The 21,994-nt window shown below is 34.9% G+C and overlaps 1 protein-coding gene across 23 annotated transcripts in view; it reads right to left on the bottom strand.

The window, feature by feature from the left end:
• The window catches only part of LOC122253227 (uncharacterized), a 55,964-nt gene that overhangs the window by 8,675 nt on the left and 25,295 nt on the right, over positions 1-21,994 (bottom strand). For 12 of the 23 annotated variants that reach the window (XM_043016128.2, XM_043016137.2, XM_043016125.2 and 9 more), the window contains 10 exons: positions 20,465-20,644; positions 19,386-19,478; positions 16,050-16,151; positions 15,646-15,791; positions 15,332-15,497; positions 11,457-11,856; positions 11,091-11,261; positions 10,381-10,518; positions 10,047-10,181; positions 3,496-3,539 (listed from right to left, as the gene is read on the bottom strand). In XM_043016128.2, the coding sequence (XP_042872062.2) occupies positions 3,496-3,539; positions 10,047-10,181; positions 10,381-10,518; positions 11,091-11,261; positions 11,457-11,856; positions 15,332-15,497; positions 15,646-15,791; positions 16,050-16,151; positions 19,386-19,478; positions 20,465-20,644 (1,575 nt within the window). The remainder of the gene's footprint in view (positions 1-3,495; positions 3,540-10,046; positions 10,182-10,380; positions 10,519-11,090; positions 11,262-11,456; positions 11,857-15,331; positions 15,498-15,645; positions 15,792-16,049; positions 16,152-19,385; positions 19,479-20,464; positions 20,645-21,994) is intronic. The other 11 variants (XM_043016129.2, XM_086540613.1, XM_086540611.1 and 8 more) reach the window with 3 other exon arrangements.

Raw genomic sequence — 21,994 nt, 5'->3', positions numbered from 1 at the left:
TCTTTCCTCTGATCAACAATAAAAATTATTATAATCTTCAAAGGGATCGTCAACATGATTTTTAAATTTTATTTTGCAGGAATGTGAGAATAATTATCATTTAACCCATTCACGCCGGGGCCGTTCCGGCTTTGCACGGTCGCAATACCAGGGTTCTCGAATGCATAAGCCTAACGCCTCGAGATTTTCGGACGCACAAGCCGCGAGCCTGGGCTGCCCGCTCCCTCAACAGGAAAGCCGGGCTCATATCCTCATAGCTCATATCCCGTCTCGGGCGCCTGGCGCAAAAACCACAAAACGTGTCATCATGTCAACTGGCTCCAATGGGTTAACTGTCCTTATATTCATCTAAAGTTTCAACCACACTTGGCATTTTATCATTTTTAGTAATTGTATCCCCTCCCCCTTTTGAAATTGAAATACAAGTAGTACCTTTGATGGTACTGACATGTGTTTTGGTTCTAATATCAACTGATTGCAGATGCTTTGTAAATTGTAAAAATGAATTCTGATATTCATTTGGTCCCCAGGGAATCTGTATATAACTATCATTCTTATTTAAAACATGTATTATACTTGAAAAAGTTCTTTAACCCACTCATGACGGGGGGATTCCAGCCTTTCATGTTACAATGCTGGGGCTCTTGAACGCATAGGCCTAAATCAGTTAAATAAACGACGCCGTATGGCGTCACCCAGCGAACAGGCCTAGAATGCGCGGTACCGTAGTGTACCACCCGTCCAGAGAGGGTTAAGTAAAGAGGAATCAATTGATCTATACATATAATTACTTGAAAACTGTTACGTTCTGCATTTTCTATGTAAAAATTAGATGTTCAGAGTTATCATAAGGCACCAACCTTCTTCATTTTCACATACTTTAAGCAATTCACAGGTTACATGGCTGTAGTATAGTAGTATAGCATTATATATGAAAATTAGAACACTGGTCAGGAGAGAGCATATCTCTGTTAATATTACTACTCTTGACTGTGGCCAAAACTGCACTAATAGTGGTGTTGTACTGACTATGTCTCTGAATGTCATGTAGCTCATGTAGTTGCCAGCTTAATATACAGCATCATACTAAAAATATGTATCAGTGGTAGACCTACAAAAGGGCAGGATGGAGGGATTGGTTATATTTTTGGAAGTGAAATTGTCAAGAGATGTGGCTCCATACTTAGTAGCAATGCAGGGTAAGGTTGCCAGTGTTTGGAGGTTAACTTTCCATATTAACATTATTGTTCCTCAATGATATTTCATGTGCACGATCCCCTTGAAATGAAATCCAAAATGACCCTAACCCATTTACACCAGGTGATGTCCAATCACATCATGGTAATTTTTTACTCCCTCTGGGTGATGTCCTAGCATGGCATGATCTCTCTCTTAAAACATATGTTTTATATTGTTATGTATGCAGATCATAGTTCCATTTGTATGGGTAGATTTTTATTCACTTGTGAAAATAATGTAAATAAATACAAAAACCTCCGATACCACCAAATTGAAGTGGGCAGTTGAAAAGCACTCAGAGAGGCAATGTGCCGGGAGAGATCTCGCACTTGTTATCTGGGAGCAGCATTACTCAAATAAAAGCCCCGGGGTGAATGGGTCAAACCTGTCACGTACTCCATTTTCTATTCAACATGTTAACATGGCACTGCATTTGTAACAACCAAAGAATACCTACATATTCTTCTGCAAAAAATTCATCTTGTCCTATTCTATTGTGTACTTTGATTATATATCTATACATATTATTTTTCACTCCCATCTAGACCATTCATGACACTGGCCACTTTCCACAACAAGCTCACACAACCTAGATGTCCTTCTCAGAGAAAGGTTTCTATTACCCAATTAAAAATGTATTCCAAACTAACACTTCTAATCCAACTATTCAATTAAGTATGACCAAAATTATCATTGCGATCTTTGCTTTTACAACTGAAATACCAAAATTACCTTCCTATTAATGGGATGCAATTTCAAAATCTTGAGCATGGCAAAATATATCCTATTTGATAATAATAATAATAATAATAATAAAAAAACAAAAACAAAAAAAAACGTAAGTAATTAATGCATTTTAACATTTAAGAACATGTACACTGGCAAAAGAGAATTGCCACTGTCACTAAAACAAATCAAACAATTCACAGAAAACCAATTGTAATTTGTAAATAAACTTAACATCATCATACTTGAAGATATTCACTGTAGTCTTTAGACTAGTGACTGGCAATTCTAATTTACTTAAGTCTCATACATGTGTTTTTTTTTTCTTTTAATTGTAAATGTACTTTGAAGTGGTATAATCTATGCTAACTAGCTATGAGATAAATGCATCACTGGCAATCTGGGAGGTAATTTAAGGATAAGACTGGACCTATACATACACTAGGGTAGATGAGATGAAAATAAGATACCTAAGCAATTTCATATCATGAATGTGATTAATCACCATTAAATGTTACTTCTCTACAGAAAAAAACATAGTACATAAGAATAATACCTTTCTTTAAATGCAAACATCAATATGATTTTAGAGAAATATTCATATCAATTATTCTTTTAACCGAATGAAGACTATTTGCATTATTTCCACACTAACCATGATAATTAATGAAGTGGTCTTAAAATAAAGGCCATTACCCTCTACCTACTCAATGAAGAAAAGGGAGAAGAAAGAACAGAAGACAGTGAGGAGCAGAAGAAACACAGAGAAGAGACCACTTCCTCAACTAACTATATACTCTTCGAACTCCTCATTACATGTAAATAAAGGCTAACAGATGGCACATAAACAAAGCATAGTAACAGACCATGTCCAAAATCTGACATTATCTATTACTAATTGCATTTCAGGGGAATCTGTCAATGCTTATATGACAGGTCTACAGTCTAATAATTATACATAAAAATGGATCCAGGTACATCATATATGAAAGGAAATGGTAAAAACAAATTAGCTGATAAAGACTAAGGGAAGAGGAGGAGAGTTTACCACAAACCCTTACCCAAATACAAGTAAAATATACAATTTCAAAGGCATATGAAATAGTGTCAAGAAATATATATATATATATATATATAATATATATATATAGTGATTTGCCTATTACAATTAACGGTGTGATGATCATACTGGACAGGGATGATAAATATAATAAAGTATAAAGACAAGGGGAATTATTTCTTTGGTTTGACTGACTGATTATCACCAAATATTTGCTGGGAGGTAAGAATGACAAATTCAATGTTAAGCAACAATCATCTAACAAAATAGTTAACTTTAATTACTCACTCAGACAAAATTACTATGTCATAATTCCTTGTAATAAAATCATAGTGCCAGGGAAATCACAACTTTAATGAACACCAGAAAGGTCTCTCAATATGACAACGTTAATATCCGTATTTTGGGAGGAAATCTCAAATTCAGTACATTTGTATGAAAAAGTACTAATGAAAATTCAAGAAACTCACCTGAGAAGAGTTTTCTAACTTGGGTTTCTTGGATTTACGACTTTCTGAAAGAAATATATTTGATTTTATGAGTAAAACCCTTGTCTGTCTATTGGAAGTAACGTCAGTCACAGCTGTCTAATCAATTTTCATGAAGAGAAAGGGAAAAAAGAAAAAATAATAAAAGGATAGAGGGAGGGGGAGAGGGAAAGAGATTTATGTATCTTTTATTACAAATTTTAACTTGACATATTTATAACAGAATGATGAAGAAAGATAAAGGAAAGGGATCGAGGGAAAAGGAAGAAACTGGAGAAAAAGGGCGGCATGAAAAAAATAAGATGAAATAGGACAGTGGGATTTTTTTTTTTGTTATTTATTGTAATAGTTTTATTGTCTGAATACGTTTACATTCTTATGCCAACACCCCCACCCATGGCTTTTTTTTTCAATACCAAAATAAGATCAAAATCAGGCACTGTCTTGGGAATATTTTGTTTTTGTGTACTTCTGCCACAAGTAATTTAGTAAGTTTTCTTTTACATGGCTTTTGTATTTTTTTTTTCTTTTTGTCACAGGATCCCACCTCAGAAAATTGGCTTTGGGTTTCTTTAAATGAGTAATACCATCATAATTTCCAGACTGATGGAATGTGTTCAATGTAATGTTCATGTAGAGTCAAAAAAAAGAGAGGCCTCATCTGAGGTGTGTATTCTGTTCTGTGATGTTATGCTAGTTATTGCACATTATTACAATTTAAGGCTTGCAATACAACTCTTTAATTTTCAGATATGTGTTGTCTAATATGCATACCAATAAATGAATGTTACATATAGATTCAACATTCACCAAAGCTGTGTCGATAATTCAATTAAGGCTGTCTCCCGTCTCCCTGAAAATGTCCTTTTCATTTCAACCAATTCCAATCTGATAAATTCTTGAATGTATTTTCCATTACGATATCTTATTAGAAGTTAAGCACTCAATTTTTCCCATATCATTCAAACTCTTTTCACATATGATTGAGTTCTCGTTGTTAGCATAAATGTACTTCTAACTTTGTACCAATTCTGGCTATAATATCAGTTTAGAAAGTTCATTCTTGACTAGTGTGTTTATTAACATTTACTTCTTCAGTCAAATGACATGTATGAGTCATTCTTTATTTGTTTCCAATCTGATTGTGATAAAAGATCTGAAAGTTTGACTAGTTGGTAATCAATATTCCTCTAAGCAAAGAAAGATTGCTGTCCTTTGTTAAAACAAATTTGCACATTACAGACCCTGTTCCCTTTAAGTTCATACCATAATATACAATATGTTCCATTGAAAGTATTTAGTTCCCATTATATTGAGAGTGCTAATCAATCCACTTCAATGAATTGCTATGCATTGACTGATTTGTTCCATAGAAAATTCTTTGTCTAATTTTTGGAGACAATACAACTATTGTCTTTAACTTTTCATATTACTTACTTCTAGTGCCATTTTGAAAACCTGTAGCAGAGTTATTTAGAAGGTATTGTTTTTAAAACACAAACACACAGTTTGTATGAATAAGATTTGCTTATTCCTATTCTGGGAATCAGAACTTTGATTCCCTTGTTTGAAATGAAATAAAAGGAGATATGCTATACTAAATTGCTTGAAACATATTTAATTACATAAATTATCATTAAAAAAAAGGTTATTTGTACTTTAATCATGTTACGTTTCTTGGAACTGAACAGAACTTAAAACAGGAAAAAACTAAATGTTCTTCACTGACATAATGTAAGACCCTGCGAGAGAGAAAGCAAGAGGGGGAGGGGAGTGGGGGAGAGGGAGAGAGAGAATGAGGGGGAGGGGAGGGGAGAGGGAGAGGGAGAGAGAGAGAGAGAGAGAGGAGGGAGAGGAAGGAGGATAAGAAGAGAGAGAGAAGAGGAGAGAGAGAGAGAGAGGGAGGAGAGAGAAGAGAGGATAGAGAGAGAGAGGGGGAGTAGGAAAGAGATAGATAGATAAAGAGAGAGAGAGAGAGGGAAGAGAGTAGGAGAGAGAAGATAGATAGATAAGAGGAGAGAGGAGAGAGGGATAGGGAGAGAGGATAGAGAATGAAAGAGAGAGAGAGAGAGAGAGAGAGAGAGAGAGAGAGAAGAGTAGATAGGAATAGAGAGAGAGAGACGAAGGATAGAGAGAGAGAGAGATAGAGAGAGAAGAGAGAGAGAAAGGATAGGAATAGAGAGAGAGAGAGAGAGGATAGGAATAGAGAGAGAGAGAGAGAGGATAGGAATAGAGAGAGAGAGAGAGAGGATAGGAATAGAGAGAGAGAGAGAGAGGATAGGAATAGAGAGAGAGAGAGAGAGAGAGAGAGAGAGAGAGAGAGAGAGAAGATAGATAGGATAGAGAGAGAGAGGGGGGGATAGTTAGCGGGATAGATAGAGAGAGAGAGTGGATATATAGAGATAGAAGATGGATAGATAGATAGATAGGATAGAGAGAAAGAGAGAGGGAGGATATATATAGGATAGATATAGAGAGAGAGTATATATATATTATAGATATATAGATAGATAGGATAGAGAGAGAGAGAGGAGGATATAGATAGATAATATATATATATATATATATATATATATAGAGAGAGAGAGAGAGAGAGAGAGAGAGAGAGAGAGAGGGGATAGATAGATAGATAGATAGACAGATAGATAGAGAGAAAGAGAAAGTGAGAGGATAGATAGATAGAGAGAGGGAGGGAGAGAGAGAGAGGATAGAGAGATAGATAGAGGGAGGGGGGGGAGAGAGGGAGGGAGAGAGAGAGAGAGGAGGGAGGAGAGAAGGAGAGGGGGAGGGGAGAGGAGGAGGGAGAGAAAGAGAGAGAGAGAGAGAGAGGATAGAGAGAGAGAGAGAGAGAGAGAGAGAGAGGGAGAGAGAGAGAGAGAGAGAGAGAGAGAGAGAGAGAGAGAGAGAGAGAGAGAGAGAGAGAGAGGGGAGAGAGAGAGAGAGAGAGAGGGAGAGAGAGAGAGAGAGAGGAGGAGAGAGAGAGAGAGAGAGAGAGAGAGAGAGAGAGAGAGAGAGAGAGAGAGAGGGGATAGATAGATAGATAGAGAGGGATAGAGAGATAGAGGATAGATACTTAGGGAGAGAGAAAGAGAGGATAGATAGATAGAGAGAGAGAAAGAGAGGATGGATGGATAGATAGATATATAGATAGAGAGAAAGAGGGGATAGATATATAGATAGAGAGAAGAGAGGGGGAAGAGGGAGAGAAGAGAGAAGAGAGGGGGAGGAGGGAGAGAGGAGGTAGAGAGAATCCTATCTTCCCATTCCTGACAATTTAATTAAAACATTTGACAGAATAAATACTGATCTTTTCTACCTGTAACATAGGTTCCACAGTTAATCTTACTGCATTTGATAATGAAAATCTAAGTATCTTGCAAAAGAAAATTGTCACTTCTTTAGTTTGTTATCTAAAGATGTCAATTCTTATAGCTTGTGTTTAACAGGCCTCTGTAAATACCTACTAACCAAACAACCAATAAGTTCATTGCTTAAAAAATAAAAATAAAAAAATGAAATATATTTATATATATATACATATACACAATTATTATATATTTATATATTATATTTAATATTTTTCCTTTTATATAATCAAGATTGACAATACTTGTTTTAAAATGAATTCTACCATTCAGTAAGTTTAACAAAGGTTCAAGAATTGTGTAAAAAATCATTCATCACACAGAATTCACGGTTATATTTTCCCTCATAATTTACACTGAAACTTTGATCTAGTTGCTCTTATCATTTCCAAGATGTCCTATATGCATTTGAAAATCTACATCATCTACATGCAAACAGTCTACTTTCACTAAAATTAACCGGCAAAACTTTGAGTGACATATCAAAAATAGGCTTTATTTCCAGATAGTGAAAAGTTGGCAAAACATTACATATTCACAAAATTATTAATAAATCTGAGTTACTTGCTGTAAGAGGAAAGACATGTACAGACACACAATCACACATACAAAAGCTTGAATTTATTTTCTCTGAAAAATTGAATTGGTTTCTCAAATACTCATTCTTGTCAACATCTTCAACAGACTGCAAAAGGACATTAAATAATTATTATGGGTAACAATCACTTCCCTGACAATTATACTTCCATTAGCTTTTGAAGGTAAATAAAAGACTATATATCTAATTTTTTTCCTACTAAATTATACATCTCATCAGATGTTAGATGAAGTAATACCTTCCAACAAAATGATATAAAAAGTCTTGTATTTGTACAGCCTATTAAGTATCCATGAATTCTGGTATATGGTCATATCTACATTTCAAACTATTAACTGGTATTCAAAGCTTTCTCTAGTTCTTTAGATAAATATTTGGTTGTCAAGCAACACTACTACACAGTAAAAATACATACATATACACATATACACTTACACATACATACTACAAAACAAAATTCATAAAAAAGTGAATAAATGATTAAATAAATAAATCTTACGTACTTGGTATGCATTTTAACTTTTTAAATTTCACAAGCACAGTGACTTTGTGTAATATCTATAAAAAATATATAAACAAAGTAATCAAAAATGAAGAAATACAAAATTAATCAGTAGAGAAGCCATGAACTTTCTTCTTCCTGTGTTTATATTTTCAGTGGGATACCGATGTCGACCTTTCCTTCGTTATCTCTTGCTTTTTACAATAACTTACCGTTACAGGTGTTGAGCATGCCTTTAATCACCTCAAAAAGAAAAGATAAAAAAAATCCAATAGGCTACAACACTTAAGGAACAATAGACTGTGTGGGCAGGATTACCCAACACCTTCCTCATGTTATGTGTGTTTTTAGTGAGGATCACCAGAGTGCAATCTGTGTCCAGGGGACATCATGGGACAAAGAAATAATGACTTAGAAGGATGACTTGTTTATTTTTTTTTATAATACAACATTTGTATCTGCTAATAAAGACACAAACACATGTTAAGTTGACAGTGATGCACCAGGAGGAGTACATACCACTTTCTTAGTCCATATGTACATCAGTGGTCTGGCCAGGGGCTCACAATAACACTTGGCAATGTTCAACTGATAGCTTATTGCTCACTTGAAATGAAGCAAACGCACCTAAATACAGAAGATACACTAGACCTAATAGATGTGTCTGGAGCAAGAGAATTGCTCTTACATCTATGGAGAATCATCATTACAATCCTTATATTATCTCACAGCATCACCTAAGGTTACAAAATTTAAATTTATTTTTGTGGGATAAAAAATATTGTGAAAGTACAAATTCTTTAAATAAAGAACTTAAGCCTATTTTTAGATGGAGCTTTACAGTTATACAGTACTGGAATTATGATGCACCATTTTTTCAATACTGGTGATGAAGCAGGTACAGCACTTGGCTAACTTCCTCACTATAGTTTCCACTCATACAAACACTCACTCCTTGAGAGGTTACTGCACTATGGTGGAAGGAAGGTTTAGCTGATGTTACAAGTCTTTTATCAGATCCTCCCGCTCTCAGGTACTGGAAAGCTATACCCCTTCCACCGCAGAACAAGGTATCAGCACGTTTGCCACAGCGACAAGAGTTCTAAACTGAGGACTGATGCAGCCAGTGGATGGGTCAAGTGCCCTTTGCAGCTGTGGGTTAGTGGTGATACCTTGTGGCCTATGGATCCAGACCACATGAAGCCAGTGAGTGCAAACAATGTGTTGGAGGCCAGCAAGCCGGCAGCATCATGTGCTCACTTGGTCCAAGGCAGTGTGTGACAGCAGAACATTTAACAACATTTTGGCCCCCAAAGAAACTTTCATGAGTAAACAGCATCCTGATCTGACAACAGAGGTGACACAGCTAATCTCTCTTCCCCTTATTTTCCAAACCATTTCCCCCTCCCCCCTCAGCCTTCCTTGCTTGTTGTCCCTCCTCTGGACTCAGGTGCAAGTGAAACAGTGAGCAATAAGCCACCATTCACATTGTCTGCCTCATGTAGATGTGACCCAGCCTGACCTCGCTCATGCCAACCAACAGCTCCACAACGCATCTCATCGCACAAACTCGCTGACCCCTGAACACATCCCTGCACTCTGGCCTGATCCTTACAATAAAATCTTTGTGCCTTGTTCTTGTGTCCACAGTGGTGGGGAGAGACAAGTCATTAACACAATAATAATAAATGTGAGTCTGAAGAGACAGGATATCTGGGAGAAAGTATATAGAAAATAATGATGTGAGGAAGACTGAGAAATTTAGTAAGAGTGGGGAAAGTAAACAAAGTAGAGAAAGGCAGCACTGTCATGTTTTGGGCTTGGTGTGTTATTACCAAATGCCCAGAGCTTAACTTACAATATAAATAGGTTAATGTGCCATTGCTTTTTCTGACACATTAGGAATGAACTGACTATTTACAAATGAATAGTAAAATAAAGAGAAAAAAATAATAAAAAAGGAAAAGAAAGAATGAAAGAAAAAGAAAACATTTGAATGACATAACAATATTGGTCATGATGATACAAAAAACGCTTTATCCCGTACGAAGAGAAATGCGCATCTAACCTGCTTCCGAGTCAGAGGAATCTGAGGATGATGATGAAGATGAAGATGAGGATGAATCACTGTCTGAAGAGGATGAGCTGGATTCTGTTAAGCGGGATGTGCCCCCACCAACTGCATCCATACTTTTATTCTCTTCTGAAAAAAACAAGGAGAAAAGACTGTCAAAATTCATGCATTATTTTCTATTTCCTTTCTGCTTGGAAATGAACTGGAAATTATAAGCTAACCATTAGGAGAAAAAAATCTATAAAACCAAAAACATATAAGTCATGGAAATAGGTGAAAAAGCACCCAGAGGTGAAAGGATTATGGAACTAGAAGATCACTGACTAACCTTTTTTGGGTGTCTTCTTGGCGGCTGGAGTCCCTAATTGGCCAGTTACGTCTTGCAATCGCTTTTCAAGTTCCTGCTTCTTTTCTGCCATAGATTCCTCCTTTGTTTTTGACACAACACTTTTCTTATCTTGCCGAGCTGTAGCAAGAAACACACACTTTAATATTTGGTGGTGGATTAAAAGGAAAAATAAAATTGTTAACAAAAGAAAAGCATGTTAAAAAATTACCATCTTCCTTACAAATAATCAATACAACACTTTACAACACCAATGCCTTTCAAACCAGTATTCAAAGTCATGTACCAGATTAATTCATAAATATTTTATAAAACTATAGGAACATAAATAAATAAGCTAATGAAAAAACATAAATATTTAGAAATAAAATGTAGCAGAATATTCATCAGTTCACAAAAAAAAAAAAATTAAACAAGTTACTTCTACCAAAAACAAACAAGCCAAAATAAGAGATTCTAACTAATATATTTCTCAGATGAATGCATAATTACAGAAAATTTTCATTCTATGAAATGGTCAAGTAGATTTCTACTCTTCTTATAAGCACACCATTAGTTAAATATTTAAAGATCATTACATTTTGAAGGTTTTGCAAAGGATTAATCATACTTCTAGAAACCAAAGAGTTACTTTGCACTATCTATTGTCTAGTTCTTTCTACTTTTCAAAAAGTAAATAATATTCAACTTACCATAAGGCTTTCTTGGTTTTTTCCTGAGACATGATGCAACATACGCTTCTAATTCTCTCAGGGTTGAGGGTTTTAAGGTTTCGAAGTCTATTTCAATCTCATCTGGATTCGAGTCTCTCAGAGAAGGTTCTCTCGTCTGGATTATGTGCACCACTCGCCCCAACTTGTCGCCTGATGAAAAGAGTAAATGAATTTACAACCAAGATAAACGATGGCCGGAAAATTTGTGAGTACACAATGAAATATGGGAATAAAACAAGGCATCATTCCACACTTCCTGCAATCGTCTTAACAATTTATGAAAAATATATAATAAAATCTGCTTACAGATCTCCTTTTCCTCATCCATCCAAAAGATACACTTACCAGGAAGTTTATTAATATCTAAGCTAAGTTGCCTCTTCTCGTCATATGACATGGGTTTGGCGTTGTCCTCGTCCTCAGAGTCAAACACCATGCCTGGTGCGCCACCTGCTGCCTTCTTCTTTGATTTACTAGGATTGGACCGTTGTCTCTTCTGCTTATTATTACTAGTTTTGTTCTTCTTAGGTTTAGGAGGAACTGGGCCAGGTGGGGGCGCAGCAGGGGGTGCAGCAGCTGTCGCAGTTGTGACAGCTGCCGCCGCTGGGGCATTTTGGTTCACAGTGGGGGCGACTGTGTTTGGAACATTGGGTAACTCTGACAACATCTTCTCGCGGTCTTTACTTTTCTTTTTGGTCTTTTTCTTCTTTTCTTTCCCTCTTCTTAAAGACTCTTCAACCAGCAACTGCAAAGACACACAAGTGCGATTGATTCTTTTTGTCCTCTTTCTCAACTACTAAGAAAGTAATGGAGAAGAAAGAAATGAAATGATAGCCAGAAAGCTGTATATTTTGTGTAAAATAATACAATTTATTTGTTACAAGCATTAACCAAAGAAATCATCATCATAAACAAAAATAAAATAAAAGAAATATAAACCATTCAGTCACCATCTATCATTCACACTTTTATGCCTATAAAAAATAAAATAAAATAAAATATAAATAACAACTGCAATAATCACCATAACGATAAGAATGATGATGAAAAAAGATGTAGAATCAAAACAGCCAAAAGATGGCCGTGAAAATTACCGAGATTTGCTGGGTTGGACATGTGACCAACAGGCCACAAATCTTCACACAGGTGCCTGGGGAGGACATTTCATTGTCTTCAAAAAGAAAGTAAAAATAGTCTGAAGGTAACAACAGTTGTGTAATTGGGTCTCAATACCGTACAGTGACTCCTTCACAAACTTAAAAATTGTTTTACCGTCTATAACATGAAGTGACAACCTAATTCTGCGTTTATGTTCATGACGAGAGACAAACATTAAAAAATAATTGATAATTCAATCAGTATTGCAACAGATATGATATCAATTTTACTAGATTTCTTTCTAAATGAACATGAAAACTACCCTCATACCAACCAACAAAACCCATATTAAGAGAAGCCAGCCACTCATACCACCATCAGAAAGATCATACCAAACCTTTGTTTCATCTCATTAAATTTCCTAACACTGAAAAACATCCATGGCTATTTATACAAAAATGATTAACAATGAATGTAATGGACTTTGTTGTGCAGTCATACCATAAAAATACTGCTCAGGACAAACATGATTTTAATAACAGAATTATCATCATTACTATATATTTATCACCTTTCTTGTTTCCACTATTCATGGTAATATTTAATCTAAATGATATAGTGAACCTCTAATCATTAGGATGAATTCAATAAATGTAATAATCTGATACACTAATATTAGATGTTAACTTTTCCACACTGTGTGGATGCAGGTCACAGATGAAATAAATCATGTGCTACTATTTAAATTTTCAATAAATTTTTACATCTAGCAACATAATAAAGAGGCCAGTCATGTCATTTATGAGCAATAGTGCGTAATACCTTTTTTTGTGTGGTTATGTCTTTCCAAGTTTATGTTTCCAGCACTACAGTTGTATGGAATGAGGAAATCTTTACTAAATTAGAAGGGAATAAAAAGTTACCCCCATGACTCCTGACATCCTGATCAAAACAGAAAAAGCATATCACTATTGTTAAATACTATATGCTCTCTCTTTAATAACAAGGAGTGCAGATTGGTAAATTTGTAAGACTGCATGTAACCAAGCAAAGGAGCATAAATATTTTGCCAACAACTCTAGATATCTTTGATAGTGATTCAAACTAACATCCTTAACCCATTGGTCGCGGTATTAAAAAAAGGTCTGTGCAGTAGGATAGCTGAATTACATGTCTGGCATGGTGCCATCCGCGTCTATCACCGACTCTGCCTTTGCACCAAATCATGCCATCCGCTGCTAATGGGTTAAACAAGAGATATTCTCTAATGCATCTTTTTTTATGTCATCTTTCAAACACCTTTAATCATCCGACTTGTTTAGGATGTTGAATATATATATTTTTTGCCTAAGCTTAACCCATTGCTGATGGGTATCATGACACCAACGACGACACCAACAATAAGACCTAAGGCAATGCATACATGATGCAAAATTGGAAGCTGCTTCAAGGCTACAGCTTTCTAAGTCAGCCTCTAGCCTAGTTTTGTGATAGATTTAAGGGAAAATATTTGTTAGGGATGTCAGTGCTGCCAGGAGGGCAGAGAAAAAACTTTTCGTCCCTCCAATTTTTAGCACATACTAGCGACATCAGACTTTGCCCATACTGATGGCCAGCTAGCTTGCTTGGCCCCATCTATAATGGTTTATCAGACCATCCACTGACTACCATCTTTCTATCTTTCCCATCCCTTCCCTTTCCTCTTGTTCTGACACTTTTCTCTTTCCTGTTCATTCACACTAAATTGTCAGGATCAAAACAGTACCATATTTCTAGGCTATACATCCAAGATCCTTCCATAAGTTTATTGTATTAGGTGAATGCAATTTTCTACTTCCTGTACCCTGATGAGTCCCCTCTCATTTTTAATTTGTGCATCAAATATAAATTTCTAAATCCAGTCTCTCCCATATTCATATCATTAAAAACAAATGTGGGAAACAGGATCAATAAACATAACAAGATGAAGATAGTAACAACAACAACAGCAATAATAATAATAATAATAATAATAAAAAATATCAATAAAACAAATTACAAATGAATCACCTAAAATAAAAGAGAGAAAAAAAAAAGACATGCACAGGGTACAACACATAAATATTCTGTATCCACTGAAGGACATTTGGTCTATAAACAAAAAAGGAAAGCACAAGCACAAACTTGTGATAAAACTGCCCATGTGATTACACATTTGTGAAAATCATATATATCTGATAGATTGCGGTTTGCAATACTCAAAAACTGGCACACTTAAGTGACTCTTCTTCCATTTTAAACAGACAAAAAACAAAGATGGATAGTTCTGCAAAATTGAGGAGAGAGAGAGAGAGAGGGAGAGAGGGAGAGGGAGAGAGAGAGAGAGAGAGAGAGAGAGAGAGAGAGAGAGAGAGAGAGAGAGAGAGAGAGAGAGAGAGAGAGAGAGAGGAGAGAGAGAGAGGAGAGAGAGAGAGGAGAGAGAGAGGGAAGAGAGAGAGAGAGAGAGAGAGGGAAGAGAAAGAGAGAGGGAGAGAGGAGAAGGAGAGAGAGAGAGAGAGAGGGAGAGAGAGAGAGAGGAGAAGAGAAGAGAGAGGAGAGAGAGAGGAGAGAGAGAGAGAGAGAGAGAGAGAGAGAGAGAGAGGAGAGAGAGAGAGAGAGAGAGAGAGAGAGAGAGAGAGAGAGAGAAGAGGAAAGAGAGAGAGAAGAGGAAAGAGAGAGAGAAGAGGAAAGAGAGAGAGAAGAGGAAAGAGAGAGAGAAGAGGAAAGAGAGAGAGAAGAGGAAAGAGAGAGAGAAGAGGAAAGAGAGAGAGAAGAGGAAAGAGAAAGAGGGAGGAAAGAGAAAGAAAGGGGAAAGGAAAGAGAAAGAAAGGGGAAAGGAAAGAGAGCGGAGGAAGAAGGAAGAGGGAAGAGAAAGAAAGGGGAAAGAAAAGAGAGAGAGGAGGAAGAGGAAAGAGGGAAGGAAGGAAGGAAAGAAAGAAAGAGAGAGGGAGAGGAAGTTAGTTAGAGATCCAGAATAAAAGGATATGAGTGAGAGAAGAAAGATAAAAGTGAGAAAGAGGAAAGAAAATGAGAGTGAGTGAATGAGTTAAGAGATCAAGAATGAGAGAAGAGGAGAAAAGACAAATAAAACTTGGCAAACCCACCTTCATCTGTTCTTGCACCTGCCGTAGCTGCTCTTGAAGCTGAACTAATTTCCTTTCTCTCTCGTCCTCAGAGTCGTCAGTTTCACTCTCACTCTCACTTTCAGACTCTTCGGAATCTGTTGCTGGTTGAATTTCAAAGGGTTCATCTTCTGGCACTTTGGCATATCTGTTGATGGAGAAAAATAATGTAAATTAATGACGGCACAAGCGGGGAAAATGTTCAGAAATTAATTGACACCAATTTTTTACTTTACTGGTGAAAACATATTTCAATAACATAGACAAAGTACATTATATTCCACATGCTAACTTACCTCATTTCAAAGACATCTTGTAACTTTCTCGCCATGGCTACTACATCATGGTCTGGGGGATTATACTTGTAGCAATTTGTAAATATTGTTCTAACATCACCAGCAAACTCTGCACCATTCTTGTACTCTCTGTTATCCATTTTAGTCTGGGGTAAGTGAAATAAAAGAATATCTTTTAGTTTATTGTTGTCAAGATTATATACTATTCTCATGAAAAAGTATGGCAATGATTGGCAACTCATGATAAGATGTGAAATTATGATTTTCTTCTGTAATTGTTATATATATATATATATATATATATATATATATATATATATATATATATATATAAATTGAGACTGAGAATGCCTGTATACCAAAGACAAAACAAAAAAGCAAAATGTCTTTAGAAGCAAATTTACCTTAACTGAGCCTAAATCCATTGGATGTTTGATGATCTCATGGTAGTCCGACAACCCTAAGAGATCAGCATCCACTGGCTTATAGAAGGGCCACGCATATCCCTGAAAAAGTAAGTAATCAATTTTTCACACATTCAGAATTCCCAGAGTTCCCTTCAAGTAACAGGTCACTGGGATAAATGATGGTGGAGGATGAGAAAGTGGGTAGTCATAGAAAGTAAAAAACTGCAATTGAATTTATGGAATAATAATATGCAATGGGAATAAAAGGATAAAGCTACATGTCTAATATATAGGCATGGAGAGAGAGAGAGAGAGAGAGAGAGAGAAAAACAAAAAACTTTTGTTTACATAATATACAATATTCCGTGTGAAACAGACATGATATATGATTAACCCCCTCCTGCAAAGGCCTTGGTATGCCTATTACCACTCTGCCTTCCTTGATTTGAACATAAAGGCCAATCAGTTGCCTCTGATGATATCAACTTGATGACATTGGGGCAGTTTTGACTCTGCATGGTTTTAATGCTGGGGTATTTTGAGTGCGCAGGCCTAGTGCCTCAGGCTCTTTGCCTGCTCTGGCTGCAGCCACATGGAATGTTGGCCATCAAATAAGCTATGAAATGATGATGTGCCACCGGTAGCAAGCGCTGCCACAACATGAAGTGATATCGCATCACCTGGCATTAACGGGTTGACATGCATCGCTTCTCTACTATATAGTGATACCTTACAGATGTTATGTCCTCCCCCCTCAATCCCTAGTAGAAATCTGCATCTTCTTATTACAAAAACTGAATTGCATAATAAGTTTCAACTAGGCATTTAGGAAACCATATAAAATGATTGATAGCCAATCCATCTGTCAATACTAATTATGTTTATACAGTAATTAAGTTCTATAACCACATGGGAGTGTTTTAGTTAAAATATATACTCATCTGTTATTTGATGTAACCAATGTTACCGGAGTTTTTTTTTTTTTTTTTTTAAAGGTCCTTGAAGCTGATTACAGATGAAGGATCTGTTTTCCAAGTATAATCTAATTGCATTGACTTTGACTACCTTTACTAGTTTTATCCAATGAATTTTAGAATGTTACCCTATGATATAAAAAAATTAGTAGTTTGAAACTATAAAATTGCGACCAATTCTCAAACTTATTATTAACACATTGCGGATGGGGCACCTAACGACCTAACTGGTCTTCAGGGAGGGCGGTCTACGACACTAGTGGCACCGGCTAAAAATTGGAGGGACGGGGGAAGGGTTTTCTCTGCCCTCTGGGTAGCACAGACTAGCCCAAACAATATTTTTCCATAAATTTATCATAAAATGTGGGTTTAGGTTGACTTTGGAACCTTATAGCTCTGGAGCTAATGCTGTTACAGCCATAATACAACATGACTGTGTGAGTGCTTCAACAATGCGTCATTTAACCCATCCCCGACGGGGGAATTCTAGCCTTGAATGTCCAAATGCCGGGGCGTTCGAATTATTAGGCCTAAATCAATTGAATGGCTGGCACAATACTGTGCCGCCCGGCAACTGGGCTTTTGAATGCGCGGTACACATGCTGTACCACCCGTCCTGTGTGGGTTAAACATTGACTCCCGTCTTTTAGGCCTAATTGGTGCCGACATGTATGTCATGACACCTGTACGCTATGGGATAACAAACACAGAATATTCTTATCTTTCAATTAAGAAACTTTATACCATAAAATCTAATGGTAATAATAAATTAATACCTTCCAAAAAATGTAAAACGAAACACTTAAGATTTCTATCTTAGTTTGATATCTTTGGCAAACAAATCTCGTGCAAGATTCAACACCCAATGTATGACATTATAATAGTATACGTAAAGGATGCCAGAAAGCAACCTGAGAACATTTTGCCAATAAGGAGAATATTTAAGTTCAGAATGGAAATGATCTATCTTTTCTTTAATATGCTTTTCATTATATGATAAGTAACCCTCCACAACCCCAGTTTGTTTTACTTTAGACGAATTACTTGTCAAAGAGCAAACAGTGAGCCACTGTTAACTTGAGTCTTAACATCTGTTATCCATTGTAAATTTAAGTTACATTTCTGTTTCTGTGACTTGTCTGTTCAATCAACAAAATACCTGCAACTTTCAGCAGTGTCACTTGTATTAATGATTTACATTTACTTGCTCAGTATGCGCACACACACACATACACATACACACACGTGTGTGTGTGTTTATATATATATATATATATATATATATATATATATATATATATATATATATATGTATATATATATAATATATATATATATATATATATATATATATATATATAAATATAAATAATATAAATATAAATATATATATATATATATAAATATAAATATAATATATATATAAATATATATATTAAATATAAATATATATATATAAATATATAATATATATATAATAAATATATATATATATATAATATATATACAAATATATATATATATATAAATATATATATATATAATATATATATAAATATAAATATATATAATATATAAATATATAATATATATATATATATATATATATATACAAATATATATATATATATATATATATATATATAAATATATATATACAAATAATATATATATATATATTTATATATATATATATATATATATAAATATAAATATATAAATATATATATATATGTATGTATGTATGTATATATATATATATGTATGTATATATATGTATGTATGTATGTGTGTGTGTATATGTATGTGTATGTGTGTGTGTATATGTATGTGTATGTGTATGTGTGTGTGTATATGTATGTGTATGTGTGTGTATATGTATGTGTATGTGTGTGTGTATATGTATGTGTATGTGTGTGTATATGTATGTGTATGTGCGTGTGTGTGTGTGTATATATATATATATATATATATATTTGGACCATCAATTTCTCAATTAACAGAATCATTAATTCTAAATTGTGTAGTATCATATTGTCCCAATAGTAATAAGGAAATAAACCACATAATATATTTGGAATAATCATAAACTTTATTGATCTGATACCAAGTAGTGTCGGAATAAACATACTACTAGAAAAAGAAGAGATTATTAATATCAACAAAGCACAAAACCTGAAAACAAAGAAAAAATATGAAGTGCCTCAACAAAAATAGAATGTGTATGTAATTTCCTCAAAGTATTTTTTCGGATAACTATCTTGTGAAGATATTAAAATATGTATCATAGGGATCTACAATACTGTACTAGTGTTTTTATCATTATTTTAAACACTAAAGGAAAATATGCTGCACTTACCGAATGTTTTTTTGAAAATAGTTCTTTGAGAATTTCGTTGCAATTTTTAAAAGATTCTGAAACCTTTCCCTTTGGTTTCGTACTGTGCTGTGGCTGAAAAGAAAACTTTGCATCAATACTCCAGTTGCAAATCTTCACTGATTCAAATTATTCTGTTGTATTAAAGCAATTTCAGAGAAGTTCACTACTAGCAAAATTGAACATTACAAACAGCAAATGAAAGCAATTTTTTTTAAGAATAACAAATGGAAAATCAAAAATACATGAAATTTTACTATGTGACACAGCAAGCTTTGACCCTAAGGAAATTGTAAAGGCTCAGAAAAAAAAAATAAAAAATAAATAAAAGATAGATAGATAGATAGATAGAAAGAAAAAGGTATAATATAACAATGAACAATGTAAAACTGTACAAATGAGGGACAAGGGAGACACGACAAGTGAACTGTGATACTGACCAGGACTGATCTGAACTATCAGAATTATTTCTTGGGTATTGATTTATGAATGGTTTTGTTATCCCTTTCCCTTAATAAACAGACCTCCTCATGGATTTTCAGACATAAGCAAAGCACAAGCACAACTTTAATTAATAGATGGCATAAAAATACTTCAAAACTTAAATTCTGATGTGACAGGATAGGACTCCTTTCTTCATCAGGCCACCTCCATGAGAGTATTCTACCAAGAGTCAATTTATCAAAATACAATTTTTGACTATTTTTGCATTGATACCCTGACTGACATTTAAACTTCCATAAGAGATGTCATAACTTACCATTTGACTTTGGTTAAGAACTAGATCTTTTTACCAAGACAATATGAAAGGTGTGTTAGTGCCCTAAACATGTATCAAATGTCTGAAAGAACATTTGCGAAAGAAAACAAATGAAAACCAAAACAAGAGAAAAGAGAAGGTAGAAGATATAAGAAGAATTTAAGAGAATGTGAGAGACTTAAGTAATATAAACATGTAATTCGGATTCTCAACACCGTGGACAAGTTATTGGCATGGGGTCTCTGAATAGTTCCTGAGGATCAAAGTTGTTGAACATGCCACATAGAGGAGAGAGATTCACCTGAGTAGTTTCCATCAAGGTTACCTGAGAATCTGGTAAATCCTTGTTGACTTTCTTTATCTGTCTGCCTGACTCTCTCCGAGAAGATATCTTGCCCATCTTTTCCCCAGGTGAAAATGATTCAAAGTTTGAGTTGCCAATCATGGGAGCCATGGCATCTGCTTTCCTCTTTACACCTTTCTGAAATGGCAAAGAAAAGTGTATTTGGACCATGTAAACTATAACAAAAAGAAAATAGGAAAAACCTTGTTTCTCATGGATCCTCACCTTCCTAAAAAAGAGAAGAATGAAATTAAAACTAGAAAAGAAAATCAAAGCTTCCAATTCTACTTCATGTTAATCTTTTTCTTACCTTACCAGTTGCTTACTCAATCCTCATAACAATTTTCTTTCATAAAATAAGGTAAGGAAAATAGAGAAACGTTCATGCCTTTGACGGTTACCAAGAGAACTCTTTTAAAAGTCAAATACCAAAATATTTGCCTTATAGAGGATAGATCTAATATGGTTCACTTCAAAATCAACATTGAAGTAATAGAGAACCATCTCCTGCATATGCTTACAAATAATTTATTTCTTACTTTGAATTTAGGCTGCAATCACCCAAAACCATTCCAAAAAGGCAAATAATAAAAGACAAAGAACACAGTTAACAAAGCCCTTTATATTGCAAAGGTCAGAAGCAAATCACAAAGCTTTGCAAGTAGCACTTCCATATCTCAATATCAATTATGTATACAAGTGTGTATACATATACATAAGCACACACACACCATTTAATTATCATGGTTTCACACTCCATTTCGGTTTACTAACTCCTAATACTGACGTGAAAATTCTTTTGACAGATGATATCTATCCACTTCAAAACAAGGGTGGATCTGAATTCCAGATGTACCTACAGATCCCATGACATTGAGGTTGTTCTCTATTCCATGTGCTATAAAGGTTTGGAGTTACTGATGATACTTTCAAACTACTACTGTCTCATCAAATAGGCATAACCCCTTGTTTATTGGTCCTTGCATCAAATCCAAGCTTTGCCACAAAGACAAAGGGGGAAAAAAACAATATTACACTTCCGTCTCCAGGCTTTCTCAAGAACACTGGGTAAGAAGCAGGCCCTCTTTCTCCTTTACTGCAATATTACTGCACTGTCAACTTTCTTTATAGCAGCCTCAGTAACCCATAGACAATAAATAATTTCAATGTTAAATTTTTCTCTACTTCTTGAGGCATGTACAAACTTGAGAGTATCTGCTTGATGGTTTTAATTAAAATCAAAAGGTAAATTGATAGGAAAGTATTTCTAAAAGAGGTGTTCCTTTGAAGACAAAAAAAAAAAAAAAGATATTATTTGAAATAAGTGAACCCTTTAAACAAATGTTTAACATTTACAAACTGGAAATACATGTTGGATTTTAACCTGCTGATGACAGGAGTGCATGTGTACACTGTCCAGTATGGTTTTGTTTTCTTCTCATTCACTGACTTTTCAAGAAACGAGGCTTTTCACAACTAATTCTAATT

The sequence above is a fragment of the Penaeus japonicus genome, unplaced genomic scaffold (assembly GCF_977035675.1).
Source record: "Penaeus japonicus unplaced genomic scaffold, GWHDUDI00000001_assembly GWHDUDI00000010, whole genome shotgun sequence".
Classification (NCBI taxonomy): Eukaryota; Metazoa; Arthropoda; class Malacostraca; order Decapoda; family Penaeidae; genus Penaeus; species Penaeus japonicus.
The sequence above is the reverse complement of the archived record's forward strand: the minus strand, read 5'-3'. Positions and strand labels throughout refer to the sequence as shown.